The sequence below is a fragment of the Bos grunniens genome, chromosome 12, assembly GCF_055505025.1.
Source record: "Bos grunniens cultivar Pamir isolate PY7600 chromosome 12, Bosgru_T2T1.0, whole genome shotgun sequence".
NCBI classification, from domain to species: Eukaryota; Metazoa; Chordata; class Mammalia; order Artiodactyla; family Bovidae; genus Bos; species Bos grunniens.
In genome coordinates this window covers 74720595-74739941 of record NC_141176.1, presented here as the reverse complement: position 1 = coordinate 74739941, position 19347 = coordinate 74720595, and the positions used below count along the sequence as shown (strand labels likewise).

The following is a 19347-nucleotide window of genomic DNA, read 5'->3' as shown; positions in this document are numbered from 1 at the left end:
GGGGACTCATAAATGATCAAGCGCACCCACTGAGGGCTGAAGGGAGACAGAGGGCACGGGCGCCCCCTGGAGGAGCAGGAAGGAACAGCAGATTCCATCTTCCACCTTCCTTTTGTGTCCTGGGGCACTGCTCCTTGGCTCTGGACAGAGGGACTAGTGTGTACAGAGAGGGGTGATAAAGGACCCCCACAGAGCCAGCATATCTGGATACCGAGTGGATGTGGGGGCGAGCTGGAAAGGCTGATGGGGGAAGATGGCAAAGAAGCCTGTTTGAGGACCTGGAGCTGCTTTCTGAATGGGGTGGGGGGCGGGATGGGGGGTGTGTCCGTGAAGGACTGGAGCAAGAGGGTGAGCTGTGTAGACAGGATGGTGAACTGTGTAGAAAGGAGCGTGGGAGTCTGATCAGGACAGACCCCAAGAGCTGATGATGCAGGAGGCAGGGTTCTGGTGATGTGGGGCTAAACCAGGATGGGATCCATGGCTGGACACAGGTAAGACTGCATCAGTTCATGTAAAGCCCTCACCTTCTGTAGCTGATAGAATCCACTGTGTTCACAGCATAAAGCTGTAAAAGTCATGAACCTCAATGACCTTGGATATAAATTCATGACTGAAGGAAACTGTTAACAGCAAGTACAAGTGTGACTCATTCACTTTTAATACAAAACCCTCCCCATGACCCAGCTTCCACACGACCACCATCTCTCACAGCATATTGTTCCATCTGCTTCTCTAACTTGAGAACACACTCCAGTTGCTGCTGAGTGGTTTCCTAAATTGCTTTCACAATCTCTGCTTTAAGTTTCCCTAGAGAATGTGTGGTTCTGATTACGAACAATAGTCTTAAGCTTCCTTCTATCAAGTGTATATCCAAAGTGGTACACACAAAATATTTGAGAGGATTTTATAAATATCTCCTGTGTTTGAAAAAGAATTCAACAGAACTTCTGTGATCAGCACACTGTATGTGGCACCAAAATGCCTTGCTCTCCTCTCCCTGTGACATGGATGCCATGACCAGTAGAATCTGTTCCTACATTGATGGAGAACATGTGCAGATGCACACAAGATGGGGTAACACACATTTGTGAGTTCAGGGTGGGGTACTTGGAACAAGGAGGCTGAGATACTCATGACTCCAGGAGGTTGGGGGTGGGGAATCCCTGTCACAGCACTAGCTCCTGTCACTGAACTCATGACAAGACACAGGCACTTCTCTAAGGGAAAACTCATCAAGTCATGAACAGGAGAGGGTTGGAAAGTGGGGATCAGATCAGAGCTGGAGACCATGCCACGTGTCATCCGCCCTGTTCTCTCATGTTCTCAAAGATTCAGTGCTACTATGCAGGTTTGTGTGTATGTGTGTTACAATATACCGAACATGAAATTTACCATTTTAATCATATAGCCATATATTGGCATAAAGTACATTCACATTGTTCTGCAGCCACCATCACAACTCTTTCATCACCCCAACCCTAAGCACATCTTACATTTGGGCAGTTTCTGCCAAAGTCTAACAATCCCGTTAGTGGATGTGGAATCCCAGTTCCTTGTGTCCAGAGCTCAGAGCTCCTCACATACCTACTGACTCTGCTGAAGTCTTTTTACTTTGCTATCCTAGGCCTGCTCTACACCAATCATGTTCCTCTCAAATTCACATGTCACGTTAGTTATTAGCACCTTAGAATTTGGTGACAGGGACTGTAAAGAAGTAATCACTACCCTTAAAGACACTGCACCTAATCTGATCTGACTGGTGTGCTTAGATGAAGAGGAGACTAAGACATAAGGACAGAAACACAGGCATGTAAATCAATGAAGTTAGAACACACCCTCTCACCATGCATAAAATAAACTACAAATGGCTTAAAGACTTAATCATAAGATAAAATTCCTAGAAGAGACTAAAGGCAAAATATTCTCTGACATAAATTATACCAATGTTTTCTTAGGTCAGTCTTCTAAGGCAATAGAAATATAAACAAAAATATACAAAAGGCGGCTGCCCTGGTGGCTCAGTGCTAAAGAATCCACCTGTCAGTGCAGGAGACACAGGATCCATTCCTGATCCCAGAAGACCCCACATGCACAGAGCAACAAAACCCGTGCACCACAACTACTAAGCCTGAGCTCTGGAGCCTAGGAGCCGGAACCACTGAGCCCACACATCCTAGACCCTACGCTCTGCAACAGGAGAAGCCATCTCAATGAGAAGTCCGCACACCACAACTCGAGAGTAGTCCTGCTTGTCACAAAGAGAGAAAAACCATCACAGCAACAAAGACGCAGTACAGCCACAAGTAATTATTTTTTTTAATTAAAAAAATAAATAAATAGGACCTAATCAAATTTACAAGATTTTGCACACCAAAGGAAACCATAAACACAATGAAAAGACAACCTATAGACTGGGAAAAAATATTTGCAAACGATGTGACCAACAAGAGCTTAATTTATAAAATATACAAACAGCTCATACAACTGAACAACAACAAAATCTGATCAAAAAATGGGCAGAAGTACTAAATAGACACTTTTCCAAAGGACACATACAGATGGCCAATAGGCACATGTAAAGGAGCTCACTGTTGTGAATTATCAGAGAAATGCAAATCAAAACTACAATGAGGCATCACCTCACACCAGTTAGAATGGTCAACACTAAAATAACAATGGCTGAGAGAGTGTGGAGAAAAGGGAGCCCTCCTACACTAGTGCTGGGGATTAAAATTGCTTCAGGTACTGTAGAAAACAGCATGGAGGATCCTCAGAAAACTAAAAGTAGAATTACCTTACATTCCAGTAATCCCACTCCTGGGCATATATATGCACAAAACCATACACCAAAAAGACATGTATCCCTATATTCATAGCAGCACTATTCACAATAGCCAAACATGGAAACAACGTAACGTCCACCGACAGATGAATGGTTGGTACATGGAGATAATGTAATACTACACAGCCATAAAAAAAAAAGGAAAAAGAATGCCCGTTGCAGAAACATGGATGTACCTGGAGGTTATCATACTAAGTGAAGTAAGTCAGAAAGAGAAAGACAAATATCATATGATATCACTTACATGTAGAATCTAAAATATGGCAATAATGAACCTATTGACAAAACAGAAACAGACTCACAGACATAGTGAACAGACTTATGGTTGCATGAGCAGTAGGGGTGTGGGGGATGGACTAAGAATTTGGGGTTAGCAGAATGCGAAGTATTATGTGTAGAATGGATAAACAACAAGGTCCTACCATATAGTGTAGTGAGCTATATTTGATATTGAGATAAACCATAATGGAAAAGTGTTGGGGGCCAGAGTGAGGTACTCCACCCATGGCAAAGGTCATGAGGAAGGAGGCTCAACATACGCAAAGGCGGGATCAAGCCTCAGGAATCCCCCTGGAAATCCTTGAGCATCTACCCCCGTAACCAGAGCCTGCCTACTTTACTACTTTGTGCTCTCACCTACACCTCTGACTTTACGGGGTGCTGTCCCCCACCACCTCTTTTGGAGAAGGAGTTAACCTAGAGCTCCAGTTAATAATAATTCCTGGGCGTGATAGGAGTGTTTCAACCTACAAACTCCTCTGAAGGTTCTCTAGCCTGCCTGACAGGCTTGTCCGGCCACATGTGATTGCTCACAGCCTCCCAACCATGAGAGGCATGAGATGCTTTAAACCTTCTAAAAACAGGTTCCTTAGAAAAGTTAGAAAACTATTAGTATAAGTATAATGGGCTGATTAGAAATTGTATTGGTGAAGGGTTTTTCATTTGTTGAGCCAATGTTTGTTGCTAAGTCTCCACATCCCCTGCCCTTACACACATTAATGAGTATATAGAAGAAATAAGTATTAACCTTTGATATTAATCACATTAGACCTTAGGCTAAGTAAATTCTTTCCTTAACTAAAACCCACTACACCGTCACCCTATAGGAATGTAACTTTATTTGGGTGGTGTCTGTTTTAAGAATAATCACCCCTGGAGAAATAAGTGTCCTGGTTGACTGACTGTTGTCACAAGGAGAGGGTCATAAATTGTCAGCAGGCCCCCCTGGCCAGAAGATGATGTAACACCCCTAAGACCTCTGTATACATTTGTATGAAGCACCTGTCTTTGATAAAAGTCAGGACTGCTGACCCCGTGTGACTTTTGCATAACATCTCAGTGTATAAAAGTAGACCATGGAAAATAAAGAATTGGGATCACTTTCTCGAAATACTGGTCTCCCCATGTCGCTCTCTCTCTCACTCTGGCTGAGTCTCCATCTGGAGCGCGGAACCGACCATGCTGACTAATTATGCCTGGGCTTCTAAGATCTGACCGGGGAGGCCTCAGTGTCTCCTCTCCTTCGGGAGAACGGAAGGACGCCTGCGGCCTACATAAGTGGTGCAAACTTCTTGTCTTGAAGTTTTATTGGTCTCCCGTGTAAACCAAGCTACTCAGCCTCTTTTCTCCACTGAATTTTCCTACTGAGCTATCCTCATCCTATTACTCTTTATATCTTTGATAAAATATTTAAATAAATAGGTCGCCGACACCGTCCCCACTTCGAATACCCTGGATCAGCCGGGGCTGGACCCCGGCAGAAAATAATATTAAAAAGAATGTATGTATGTATATAACTGAGTAACTTTGCCATACAAAGAAATTAACACAATAACAGAAATCAATTATATTTTAATAATTTTTTTAAAGGACAGAGACAGGGGTGCACATGGACAGAAGATCTTGTGAGGACACAGCAAGGCAGACGCTACCAGCAGCCAAGGACAGCGTTCTCAGCAGAAACCAAACCTGCCCACACGGCCAACTTCCAGCCTCAAGGACTGTGAGAAAATGAATTTCTGTTCTTTAAGCACCCCACCTGTGACAACTTGCTATAGACTGAACGTTTTTGTCCTCAAAATTCATATATTGAAACCTAGTTCCCACTGTGTATTAGAAGTGTAGCCATTGGGAGGTGACAGGTCATGAGGGTGGAGCCCACATGAAAGAGATTAGTGACCTTATAAAGGGGACCCACAGGGCTCCCTCACCCCTTCCCCACGTGAAGGACGGGAATCGTGCCCTCACCAGACACTGAATCTCTCAGCACCCTCAACCTTGGACTTTTCCAGCCTCCAGAACCCTGAGATATAAATTTCTGTCTTTTATAAGCTGCCCAGGCTGTGGTCTCCTGTTAGAGCAGCCTGGACAGACAGCCCCAGCAAAGTAACACAACCTGACAGCGAGAATTTCCAAATAGCTTCTCTCTGCCAAACACCCCACCTCCTTCAGACAGGACATACCTGCTGTTCTCCTCACGGACCTGCTTTCTCCTCCCTCCACACCTGAGCTTCTACTTTTCCTTCAGCAAAGGAACTGGGTCCTCTTCTTAGCTTCCACACACCTGCCCAGCCTACAGGCCCCTAGGACACTTCCCACCCAGGCACAGGGAGCTTTTCAACTTCAGTGAAAGCCTCCAGCTGACACTTCACTTAGCATTTACTATCCTGTATCAAAACCTTGACTCTGCTGAGCTTTCCCCAGGCATCTGTCTTAACAAGCTCCACACAGAGACAGGTTCCTTAGTGGCAGGAATGAGAGCTGTGTCCTAGTCTCCCTTATCCTGCCCAGTGTGGGTCCTTCCCCTCTCCTGGCTCACCATCCTCCTTGTAAAGTAAGAGGTTTTGTGCAGGAACATCTGTAAGGGTATTGATCTCAGTGCACACAGCAGGGTGTTGATATATGCAGCTGGAAGGCTCATTGTCTTTAACAAGGTGAACAACAGCAAGGGAACTAACCATGGGGTAGATGTGGAGGCTGCTTCAGCAAAAGCAAATTCATGAGACTTTCAAAGACGCCAGTCTAGACTCCACCAGAGGCCTCAGTCAGCGTGTGTTAGGACAGAGAAGCAACAGAACTGTTCTCCAGGAGTTCTGTGGCCAAGAAAGAGCCACTGACAACAAATTCCAGAAACACAAAGTAAGAGTCAGGACTTCAGAAAGATTCTAGATACTGAGTTTCAAATTCAAGTTAACCCTACATGTGGGTCTAAGTATTAATTTTAGTAAGCATCCATGAAGAAATGTTAAATAATTGAGCCATACTCAGATGTGGAATAAATAATCTGTAAATTCTAAATCATCTGTAAATACTTTACTAAGTATTTCTAAACCAACAGAATAATAAGCATAAACCAACAGGATCTTTCCACGGAAGCCCTATGTCTGTACTGAAAAATTCACTTCTAATGTGCCTTCAGCAAATGACAAAGGAAAAGAATTGGCAGCCAATTACCAGGTTACCAAGTCTTACTCTCTGATTTAAAAACTTTACATCATCCTTCTTATCCCTGGAGTCTGGATCCATCCACAATGTCTGGATCCATCAAGTGCAAGTAATGGAGGAATTTTCCATGTATCCTTCACTCCCTAAAGCATGGACCCCCACTGTCCTACACACACTGGAAGCAACTGCTGTATTTTCCTGTCCTGACCTCATCATGATGCAAAATTTCTCTATCATAGATCTTCTGCGGAGGGAAAGGAGGGACACCAGGACAGAGTGAGCTGAGTCTCCTGGAGCACAAAGGCTTTCCTGAGCTCTCTTCCCTGATCTCTACAGGGTTCCCGGAAAGCAGAGATGATAGAAAACAGGAGCAAACTCACTGTTCAAACAAGTGCCTGCTGACTCTTGCGTCCACTGCGCTGAGTGGATCGTCCAGGAGGTAGATGTCTGCGTCCTGATACACGGCTCTAGAAAACATAGAGAGACGTCAGGAGAGGACACTTCACACTGCCTGGGTCTCATCTCTTGAATCACGATGGTGTCCAACAACTCCAGGTTCCTTCCACAAGCCCAGGGAAAGGGCCAAGACCCTGCTTCACACAGGCCCACCTTGTGAGCGGGGTCTGTGTGCTCACATCCACTAGGAGCTGTGGAGAAGGAGGGGCAGGATGGCAACTGAAATCCCATTTACCTGGCGAGGCTGACCCGGGCTTTTTGTCCTTCACTCAGCGGGGTTCCTCCATCTCCTATCACAGTTAGATCTTTTTCCTTCAAATTCTGCAAATCCTGTATGGAGATAGAAAAAGGAAAAAATAAAAAGATTTAAAATATGTTCTCCTCCTGCCATCCTAACCTTTTAGCATCAGTTCTTCATACAAGTGTTTAATCAACAGCAATGGGCTTATTTCATAGTGACTAAACTGTAACAAGGAAAATTAAAAAACCTCTCAGGGCTTTTCATTTGTTTTCATTCTATATTTTTTCAAAGCATTTATGCATTTAACCATTTCAATAGGTATATATTGAGGATTGACTATACATGAGCCTTTATTCTGAGAACATTGAATTCAGCCATGAGGAAACAGAACACTAGAATTCCTCTCCACGGTGGGAGATGGACAATATGGAAAATAAACCTGAGTGCAAGTACTGAGGATGAGAAGGAAAAGGAAGCTGCTCAGGGGGATGGAGAGTGAAGGAGGGAAGTGAGTCCACACTGGGGTGTGAGGGCTCTGCTCAGAGGGCTGTAAGCAGATCTCAGAGGGAGAGGCAGGGGCTCAGGCAGACCTGGAGAGGCTGCTCCTCGCAGAGGGAGGGGCAAGTGCAGGGGCCACGGGGAGATGCCCAAGGGGTTCAGGACAAGGAGGCCAGGAGAGCAGAGTAAGAATGAGGGGAGTGATGGCAGAGACAGAGCAGGAGACTGGTGTCACTGCCAGTAAAGGGGGGAGGGGAAGGGAGGAGGGATCTGGTCTGGTCTGAGGTTTCTAAGGAATCACTTCTGTGCTTTGTAATAAACAGACAGTAAGATTTTTTTTTGGCGGGGCAGGGGATGATGAGGGCAGATACAAGTGAGGAGGCTACTAGAATAATTTAGGGAACAGTGGAAATGGAGAGACAGGGTCACACTCCAGACATACTTGGAAGATGGAGTCTGTAAAACCTGCTGACAGGACAGGTGTGGATTGTAAGAGAAGAGGACTGTGATGTTTGGAGTGAGAAAGGGGAAGGACAGGGTCACCATTTATTGAGTTGCAGAAGATGGTGGAGGCAGATTTAGAAGACTTCTCTTGTGAACAAGCAGAAATGACCTCTCAGTGATATCACTGTGCAGCTGGACATGCAAGTGTGAAGGTCTGTGCTAGAGACACAGGTGTGAGAGCTGGTGGTCCAGGCTGGTGAAAGCACAGGACTTGTTTTATCTTAAATTGCCAGTTTTGCTGATCTTGGTCTCCACTTCTGATTTTCAGAGAAGGGATGAAACCTGACCCGAGTCTTCACAGTGATACTTAAGGCAAGTCATAGTGTGACAGATGACATCTGTACAAGAAATGGGAACAGAAAGAGCAGGCTGGGCAGGAAAACCAAAAGGAAAGAAACAACGTGCTGAGGGACACCGAGCAGATCAGTTGCACTAAGTAGATCCTTGCCGGTGGAAGCAGGAAATACTCAAAGTTAAGAAGGATATGAAGTTTTGGCTTGATGATCTAGGAATCTATCATAAGTTATATTTGAGTACTATTTAAGAAGTAGACAAATCAGTCTATTTTCCCAGAGTATCTGGGAAAAAATTTTTTAAATGACAAGAAAATCCCCAAAATGACCAGGTAACAATCAGGTTTAAGTTACACAGTTATTACATGGGGAATCTTTACTTCAAATTATCTATTAAACCCCTCAGGCATCAACCTAAGATACACAGCAGTACCTTTCTGCAGATGACACCCTCACTTCTGTCTCTACTTTAGAAATTTGCAGAGAAAGAAAAGTAGCACACTGGGGACTCCATGATAAACAAGTCCTCTGATCTCCCTAAGTCTCATTTTCCTCTTCTACATAATGTGCTGCAGAAACCAGAATCACTAAACTCAAGCTGTGAGAATCTAAGGAAGTGTATGAACACCCTCCATAAATGGAAAAAGGACATGAATTGATTATAACTTGCTCTTGGTGACTGATGTCTATTTTCTCTTCAAACCAACAGTGGGATCCCATGCATAGTGTGGATCACAATATGCAAGGCACACGACCACAGGGAAAAGACAGAGACTGTCTCCATCATAACCCTCCCTGACAGCCACCAGACATAAAGACACACACAGGTTTCCTGCTCACTCAGAGCTTAACTTGGGTGCATCCAATGAAGGGCAGCAATTGCTCTGTTGTGAAAATTCATCATTGTGTCACTTCCTCCTTCTGGAGCTCAGAAATTAATACCATCTCTTGCTTTGGTTTTCATGAACAACAACAAACCATTTTAAGATAGGTTCTAAGCCTTATACATACACACACACACACACACCCACACACACCCCTGAGTTACTTGGCCTCCATTTCACTGATGACAGTCCTTGCAAACTGTTCCACTTAGCTTTTATGCTTTGATTTTACATTGTTTGTGTTTCTTTCTCAAAATAGTAACATAACACAAAAATCTTAACCATGCTCTAGAAAAGGCACATAAATCCACTCTTTTAATTAGTACATGAGGGGATAGAAACAGGCTCTCTTCAACTCTGGTGGTAGGACTTCAAGTGTAGTGACTCTGAAATTATTTATACATGAGCCCCAGATGGGCAAAGCATTTCAGAGGATTTGAAGTAAAATCCAAGGCAGGCTAATTTCCCAGTCACCATTTTCTGATTAAATTAGAGGGAAAGGCCTGACTTGAGCATATATTACAATTCCTCCCACTGACAGGAAGGTGTTTTTATTCATGTTATTTTTCCTCTAAGTTAAATTTCACCAATTTTCACTGAAGAATAGATACACAAATGAGAGGCAGACTAGGAAACGGTGACACTGGTTTGATGCCATCATCCAGAAGCTCACCCAAGGCCCTTCAGCAATGGTGGAGACTTACAGTAGAAACACTGTTTTGTAGAAAGCTTTCACTTTCATGTCAGGTTCAAAGGATTTGCTAATAAAATAAGCCATTCGTTATATACAAATAAATAATACCAATATTTATTATAGAATTATCTAGCTTACTTACAATATACTATTATTAAAAGAAAAGAGAAATAGAAACAGCAGAGGATACATCATCAAATTGGGTTCTGACCAACATCCAGACTCAAATAGTGCTAAGAAGTCCCATGACACAGCATATCTGGGGTCTCAATTTGTTACTGAATCCAAGCTTGCTCTGCTCGCCACACTGGCCAGAGAGACGAGGGGTTGAGGCCAGAAAGAAGAGAATTTATTTGGGGAGCCCACTGACTGAGGAGATGCCAAGCTAGCGCCTCAAAATGACCATCTTATCGGGGTCTAGATGCCAGATTCTTTTATAGATCAGAGATGGGGAGGTGTGGAAGCTAAGTAAAAAGGCCATTAATCTTGTAAATCTCCTAGAATGGCAAGACTCAGGCAGGGGATGTATTAATTTCTTCCTTCCTGCTATCTATAGGTGGTCAGGATTCTGAACAAGGGCACTTTAGTTTAACAGGCAGAGGAGCAGGATTCTCAGGTAGGACATTCGGTATGATTATAATAACAAAAGCAACAAAAAAACAAGTCAACGAAATAGTTTAAACATGGAGTCAGAATTGGCTTCTTCTCTACAATGAATCGGAGAAGGTAATGGCAACCCACTCCAGTAATCTTGCCTGGAAAATCCCATGGACGGAGGAGCCTGGTAGGCTGCTGTCCATGGGGTTGCTAACAGTCGGGCACAACTGAGCGACTTCACTTTCACTTTTCACTTTCATGCATTGGAGAAGGAAATGGCAACCCACTCCAGTATTCTTGCCTGGAGAATCCCAGGGACAGAGCAGCCTAGTGGGCTGCCGTCTATGGGGTCGCACAGAGTCGGACACGACTGAAGTGACTTAGCAGCAGCAGCTACAATGAACTGGGAAAAGGAGCCAAGTAGCACATCGGCTCTGTGGGTAAGATTTCAAACACTGCAGTTCAGTTGTTGTTGTTCAGTTGCTTAGTTGTATCTTGCTCTTTGCGACCCCATAGACACAGCTCATCAGGCTTCCCTCTCCTTCACTATCTCCTGGAGTTTGCTCAAACTCATGTCCATTGAGTCAATGATGCCATCCAACCATCTTATCCTCTGTCACCCCCTTCTCTTCCTGCCCTCAAATTCTCCCATCAGGGTCTTTTCTAATGAGTCAGCTCTTCACATCAGGTAGCCAAAGTATTGGGGGTTTAGCTTCAGTGTCAGTCCTTCCAATGAATATTTAGGGTTGATTTCCTTTCGGATTGACTGGTTTGATCTCCTTGCGGCAGTCCAAGGGACTCTCAAGAGTCTTCTCCAGCATCACAGTTCAAAAGTATCAACTGAACAACAACAAACACCGTGGAGAAGACTGCAGTAATGGTTAATGACGGCCAGACGTGAGGCCCTGGTAGAAGAATGCTGTACTTTGGACCCAAACAGGGGGAGTCTGAGTCCCTCTTTTTTCACAGTTTTTTTTTTCCATTTGAAATTGCCCCTCCTCTCATGGCCTGTTAATATCCTGACCATCTTTCCAGGCTCAGCCCAAACACACTCTCCCATGAAACGATCCTGGATTTCTCTCTCTTCTTATTGGGTTCCTAAGGCTGTGTTTACATCTCTTGTGAAGGACCCGTCTTGTCTTGCTCCATCATTTATACACATGCAGACAGCTTTTCTCAGCTCCTGGGGGATAAGATCTGTGCACCAAGCACTGTGCTGGATCATATTACTGATTATCTCTAAGCCTCACAACAAGCTGCACAGGAAGTACTGGCCCCATTTCACAGATGAGGAAACTGAGATTAAGTGAGGTCACATTACTGGTATGAGGATTGTTACCTGTTAAACAGAAGAGCTGGACTCTGAACCAGCTCATGTCAGTTCAGAGCCTTTTGCTCTTTTACATCACGCTGCCCAGGTTGTGACTAAAGAGTGTATTTGAAATGAAGACAACACTAAACTAACTCAAGACATGAAGGCCTCTATACCTAGACATAGAAGGATCAATTAACTTATTATCCTATTATTTTCCAGGCAATCTGAAAAGAAAATGTTCATGTTAGGGGAAGCACACTGACTGAAACCACTTACCCTGGCCAGGCACCACAGTAACCATTTGCATAAGGTCCTGGTAAGGAACATGGAACTAATAAGACACCACCCACCGGAAGAGTTCAGGAAAGGTCAAAAGGAGATGCCACATGTCTGACCACCTCCCAGAATCCTTCTCACTGGCATCCATCTTGACTGAACAAGGCAGGCACCACTAGGAAGGACTCTGGGTCAGAATGATTGGCTAAAGACAACCCTGAAACTAATCCCGTCACCATAAAACCCAAGACTGAGAGCCACATGGCAGGGCTGTTCTCCTGGGTTCCCTTACCCTACTGCTCTCCACTCAGGTGCCCTTTCCAGATAAAATGTCTTGCTTTGTCAGCACATGTATCTCCTCGGACAATTCATTTCTGAGTGTTAGACAAGAGCCCTGTTTTGGGCCCTGGAAGGGTTCATGCTGGCAGGAATGTGGTAAATATGCGATAAAGGTACAAGCTTATAGGCATCCAAGAGGGATTTGTAAGGTCAAGTGATCTATGTGGGAAAATATCAAACTAGAATTTATCAGCTTGATGCCTTTAACTGTGTAATGCCTAAAAGTTTTTAAAAGCCTTAAAAACATTTTGTAAAAACTTGTTTTTTTAAAAAAAAACAACTTAAAACTCAAAAATTAAAACCAAAAAATGGTTAAAGATGACATGCAGACCAATGTTACATACACTCTTGCTTATGGTAACAGAATATGTTTACTGTTGATTTATGTAATATACCATATGTACAGCACCTATATGAATTATCAGCTCAAATAATGAAAGTGACATATATCAAGAAGATACCTTCTGTCTTACAAGTCACATTTTATGGATGTGACTTTACCAAAAACTGGTTGAGCTTACAATTAGAGGCTAATTTATTTTCAAAAGTATTCTAACATTTATAGAGTGCTTGTTATGTCCCTAGCAATCAGGTGCTTTAAAATCACTATTGCATGTCATTCTTGAAACAACCTTATAAGACTGACTGTATTATTATCTCCATTTTACAAATGAAGAAACAGGCTTGTAAGGTTCAGACAATCAGCCAAAACCACACACCTAGCAAACAGAGAAACTGAGACTCAATCCCTGAATCTTCTGACTCCTGGGCCTTGGAGTTGACGTCATCAGCCTGAACTGATGTTGCCAATGGGATTACTTCATGTTTTATTAGAAGAATGTTTTCATCTGGATGAACTTAAACATTTACTTGAATTTGGCCTAGTTTAATACATCTAGTTGTTATTGACACATGTATTCTAAGAAATGCTGTTTTCCAGTGCTTGTTCCTCTAGGATTTGGGGGATGTAGGAGGAGGAAGAACCTTGGAAAAAAATCTCGATTATATTTATAGGGATGTATGTATGGATGGACAGATGTAGAGAAAAGGGTTAGAATAGTAAGGACAGCGACCATTTACTGAAACCCTGACATGCCTGGATTTCACAGGCATGGCCTATAACTTTTACAGTAACCTCACTCCTCCTGCTTTTAATAAGAAAGGAAACTGAGACAAACACTTAGATACTGCCTAGGACTGCTACAGGACAAAATACCTCCAGACACCATTATTATGTGACCACCTGATGCCCATCCACTGAGTCATGGATTCTAAAAGGAGATGAGCAGAGGATCATTACTAGTTAGGTGGTTCCCAGGTATCATAATGACCTTGCTGACTCCTGCTAATTAGAGGCAGAGATGACACTTCAGAGCAGCAGCAAAACCTCCTGGAAAATTTCTGACCCAATATCCTCTTGAAATGTCAGAGGCCCAGGCAGGAAACAGAACATACCCAAAGTGACAGCAGGCAAGACTAAGCCACAACTCATCTCTTCACTCCTTCTCTGCCCTGGGCCTCCCTTCCTGCCAAGGAGGGAATGAGCATGAGGGGCCCGACCTGCATGTCCTGACTGTGCAGAGAACAGGAGAGGGGTCCATGTTTATAAATGTCACATCATGTACAGAAGAATTGCTGTGCAGCCCAGTTCTGCAGGGCCCCTTCCCACCAGAGTCTGTGCTGCACAGACTCCCAAGGATGGGTGAAGCCCCGGACACTGCCCATATTACTGGTCCTGTCACCCCATGTGGCTGCGGCAAAGCATTGGCCCCCAGGGAAACACTGAATATCAGCCACTGTCCAGCACCTGCTTTTTTGCAGAGACACTCAAATGTGGGGGGAAAGACAAGGCTGAACTTCACCAGAAAGGCAAGGTCATAAAAGAAACACCCACACACTGGTCTGGGTCTCTGGAGTCTGATCTGGGCATCAGGAGGTTGACAGGACTAAGGTAAAGAGGAAACGCCTGAAATCTGTTTATTCCACACCCCACCTTCCAGCTTTATCCATCACCTGCTTTTTAAAATGTTTTCTCTCCAAGCCTCAGTCTTACCAACTATAAAATGAAGATGGTAACACTGAAAATATTCATAAAGAATTCATATACCCTCTTCTGGGTGCATGTCTGAGAAAGAGAAACGATTTGCATGTAGACTCTGAATAAATGGGAGCTATTGTCTCAATGTTTTATGTTTGCTTTCCCCTTCTTTTCTTACACAGAATAAACACTATTTAATTAAAATCTTGCTGATTACTGCTAACTTGGCATTGGTTCTGCAAACACAATCTCCCACAACCAACCACAGACCAGGAGAAAGAAACAGAAGAGTGAGCAATTCCATTTTGTCTGCATCATCAAAATTTGATATTCACCTGATAAAAATCTATGATGTTCAAGCATTACTCAAGCAAAATTACTGTTTCTTCAGAAAGCACGTTTGGAGTCTCCACCACCACACCTTTGAAAGACAGTCCCAGCCTTTTCCTCACAGTATAAAAGATGTCCAGATCTGAACGGACCACAGAGGGAGCCCTTTAACACTATTGTTCATGGATTTTTATAACTCAAGAGAGTAAAATACTGTTTAATCTGTATTTATGTTTTCCTTTCTTTTTGCCAAATTAAATTTTTCTATAGTGTAAGTTCAGTTTTCATCATTCATTTACTAATTTCCTCTAAATCTCAAGGTAGAGTTAAATGTTTCTTCTTGCCATTTTCTGTGAAACTCAATGCAATTTCTGAAAACAATGTCTCCCCCAATGAAATGAGGCTGGGTTAAGAAGAAATTTTAAAGCATAACATTTTCTTTAATAAATTACAAGTCAAAACCAAGCAGAGAGGGAAACCTGGAGACTGAAAGAGACTGAGGAGGCACTAAACAAGTGCAGTGGGCACAACTCATGTGGAGTCTGATTCCATCAATGGTGAGCCAGATTTCAGAGTGAGATGATTAGCAACGTGTAAACACCGATGAGAAAGTTGATGATATTCAGGAATTAGGGTAATTTTTCAGGTGAAATAATGTTGGTGATGTTTTTTTCCAAAGGCTTTCCTATCTTTTAGACAAAAACAGATGAAATGTTTACAGATGGACTAATCTGAGGTCTAGTACCTGCTCTAGAATAATAATGGGGTGGTGGTGGGGCTGGCAGAGGGCAAGGGTGGAGATGCAGCAAGACTGGCCACCAGCTGATCCTGGTTGGAGCTGGGGGTGGGTACGTGAGGGATCATTACAATGTGCTCTCTGTTTTTACAAATTTTTGTAACTGTCCATTAAAAAAAAAAAAAAAAAAAACCCTAAAACTGAATGAAGCTTCACCAAATGAAATAAAGGCATTCTGTGATTATCACATCAGAATTAAAACAGCTGCGTATACAACTGCATATTTACCCAGACCAGCTTAAAGCAACAAAGAACTTTCAAATTAAAAAAAAAAAAAGAACTTTCAATAAACCTTATAGCTTAAGCCAACACTATCATTTGAAATTTGAGTATATGCAGCTCAAAAGTCATTACTGACCTCTTCCAAAGCACAAGCCTTTATTACTTCTTCATAGCGCTGTTCTTCGTATTTCTTCCCAAATAAAATGTTACTTCTCACAGTTCCTGGAAACACCCAGGGCTGCTGAGAAACATATGCGATCCTTCCATGCACGCTAACCTTCCCCTGGCTCGGAGGCAGCTCCCCCAGCAGAGCACGTAACAGTGACGACTGAAACAGAGGGCAACACACACATGTGAACAGGGAGCACTCAGGCCGGGACACACCCTGCCGCACAGTCCCCACCCTGGTGCTTGATCAAGGATATCAGAACAGGATAAACTGCAGCTCCAAATATTGAAGCAAAAAAATGGAAAAGAGCACTATTGGTCAATGTAAACTGAAGGTGGATAAGGAATATAAAGAATATAACAATCTACCCTGCCTGAGTTTCCCCAAACGAAGTGCTCTACTCAGCAAAGACTAAGAATGTGTAACATCCTTCACTAGCAGAGCAGAGCAGCAGGATGTGTACTTTCTGTTCAGTTCAGTCCCTCAGTCGTGTCCAATTCTTTGTGACCCCATGAAACACAGCACGCCAGCCCTCCCTTTCCATCACCAACTCCCGGAGTTCACCCAAACTCAAGTCCATCAAGTCAGTGATGCCATCCAACCATCGCATCCTCTGTTGTCCCCTTCTCCTCCAGCCCTCAATCTTTCCCAGCATAAGGGTCTTTTCAAATGAGTCAGCTCTTCGCATCAGGTGGTCAAAGTATTGGAGTTTCAGCTTCAACATCAGTCCTTCCAATGAACACCCAGGACTGATCTCCTTTAGGATGGACTGGTTGGATCTCCTTGCAGTCCAAGGGACTCTCAAGAGTCTTCTCCAAAAAAAAAAAAAAAAGAGTCTTCTCCAATTCCACAGTTCAAAAGCATCAATTCTTCAGCACTCATCTTTCTTTATAGTCCAACTCTCACATCCATACATGACTACTGGAAAAACCATAGCCTTGACTAGATGGACCTTTGTTGGCAAAGTAATGTCTTTGCTTTTTAATATGCTATCTAGGTTGGTCATAACTTTGCTTCCAAGGAGCAAGTGTCTTTTAATTTCATGACTGCAATCACCATCTGCAGTGATTTTGGAGCCCCCCAAAATAAAGTCAGCCACTGTTTTCACTATTTCCCCATCTATTTGCCATGAAGTGATGGGACCAGAGGCCATGATCTTCATTTTCTGAATGTTGAGCTTTAAGCCAACATTTTCACTCTCCTCTTTCACTTTCATCAAGAAGCTGTTTAGTTCCTCTTCACTTTCTGCCATAAGGGTGGTGTCATCTGCATATCTGAGGTTATTGATATTTCTCCTGGCAATCTTGATTCCAGCTTGAGCTTCTTCCAGCCCAGCATTTCTCATGATGTACTCTGCATATAAGTTAAATAAGCAGGGTGACAATATATAGCCTTGATGTACTCCTTTTCCTATTTGGAACCAGTCTGTTGCTCCATGTCCAGTTCTAACAGTTGCTTCCTGATCTGCATACAGGTTTCTCAAGAGACACGTCAGATGGTCTGGTATTACCATTTCTTTCAGAATTTTCCATAGTTTATTGTAATCCACACAGTCAAAGGCTTTGGCATAGTCAATAAAGTAGAAATAGATGTTCTTCTGGAACTCTCTTGCTTTTTTGATGATCCAGCAAATGCTGGCAATTTGATCTCTGGTTCCTCTGCCTTTTCTAAAACCAGCTGGAACATCTGGAAGTTCATGGTTCACGTATTGCTGAAGCCCGGCTTGGAGAATTATAAGCATTACTTTACTAGCGTGTAAGATGAGCGCAATTATGTGGTAGTTTGTGCTGTACTTTCTGTATCTGATGTTTAATGCAGTTGTTCCTGCATCTGGGTATCTGTTACTTGACAAATACTTGTTCTTAAAAAGGTATGTGAGGACTTCCCTGGTGGTCCAGTGGTTAAGAATCCACCTTCCAGGATGTAAGGAAGGGATATTTAGGGAGTTTGGGATGGATATGTACACAGTGCTATATTTAAAATGCGTAACCAACAAGGACTTACTATATAGCACATGGAACTCTACTCAATGCTTTGTGGCAGTCTGAATGGGAGGGGAGTTTGGTGGAGAATGGATACATGTATATATGTATGGTTGAGAGATACCCTTCACTGTTCACCTGTAACTATCACAACACTGTTAATTGGCTATATCCCAATACAAAATAAAAAGTTTAAAAAAATACCCAGATAATAAAGAAAAAAAAAAAAAAATATATATATATATCTGTTTTGCAATGCCAGGAGCTCTGCTTAGATACGTGGTCAGGGAACTAAGATCCCACATGCCGCAGGGCAACTAGGCCAACACACAATTATAGAGCCCATGTACTGCAACTAAGACCCAATTCAGCCAAATCAATAAATATTCTTTTTTAACTTAAAGCGATGTGTGAAGAATATATCCAAAGATTATTAATTAAGAGAACTCTAAGGCTGTTGTGGTCAAAGAGTTAAAGTCCATCATGCCTAGGGAGCTCAAATTCAGTGCTCTATAACAACCTAGAGGAGTGCAACGTGGGAGGGAGCTTCAGGAGGTAGAGGACAGACATATACCTATGGCTGATTCATGCTGATGTATGGCAGAAACTGACACAATATTGCAAAGCAATTATCGTCCAATTAAAAAATAAATAAATTTTAAAAACGTAAAATAAATACATAAATTTTTAAAAGAAATATAAATAAATATTTTTAAAAGTCCATCATAGAGGTAATCATCTCCCTCTCGTGTACAAATCCCACATTTAGGTTTCTGTATTTTGTTGTACAAAACACAGGAGACTAAGTGCACATACACATGTCCTTCAAATCTGTTGTTGTAAGAAGAGGCATGTCTATGTCCACATCATCAGAGCACTCACCACACTGGACTGAAATAATCTGCCTGCATATCTGTCTCACCTCAGAATCTGGTTGCCTCTCAAAGGCAGAGGCGTTGGGTCTGGCTCATGTCTGTATCTTAAGCTCTACCACATGGCTGCACATCCACTTACATGTGTACTGGTGGGAACAAGTAAAGTCACATGAGGAAATGCTCAGAGCTTCTGGCAAGAGCCTTCACTACCTCCAGACTTCCTGGAGGGGCCACTGTGACAAAAAGTAGTCCCCACTGTCTCCGTCTATCCTGAACAGCTATCACATCAATAATTTCCTTCACTGAAACAGCCAAACTCCCTACAAGCAGTTCCCAACTGTGCAACATGAAACATCAGGAAGGAAAACACAGTGTGTGTTTATCCAGACTTATTTGGCCATGAAACCTTCTTGAAAACTAACATTCTATGGAACACACCTAGAGAAACACTGCTCTAGACACATGCAATTCAAACCGTGTCACACTCAGCTGTGGGCTCCACTCTGAGAATTTAACAGGAGCTGCAGCATTGCGTCAAAGTGACAAAAGGAA

The 19347-nt window shown here is 42.9% G+C and overlaps 1 protein-coding gene across 2 annotated transcripts in view; it reads right to left on the bottom strand.

The window, feature by feature from the left end:
- Positions 1–19347, bottom strand: part of LOC147361911 (ATP-binding cassette sub-family C member 4-like) — a 195923-nt gene that overhangs the window by 132545 nt on the left and 44031 nt on the right. For both annotated transcript variants that reach the window (XM_086330227.1, XM_086330226.1), the window contains exons 11-13: positions 15906–16097; positions 6978–7072; positions 6667–6753 (exon numbers count right to left, since the gene is read on the bottom strand). In XM_086330227.1, coding sequence (XP_086186353.1) covers positions 6667–6753; positions 6978–7072; positions 15906–16097 — 374 coding nt within the window. The remainder of the gene's footprint in view (positions 1–6666; positions 6754–6977; positions 7073–15905; positions 16098–19347) is intronic.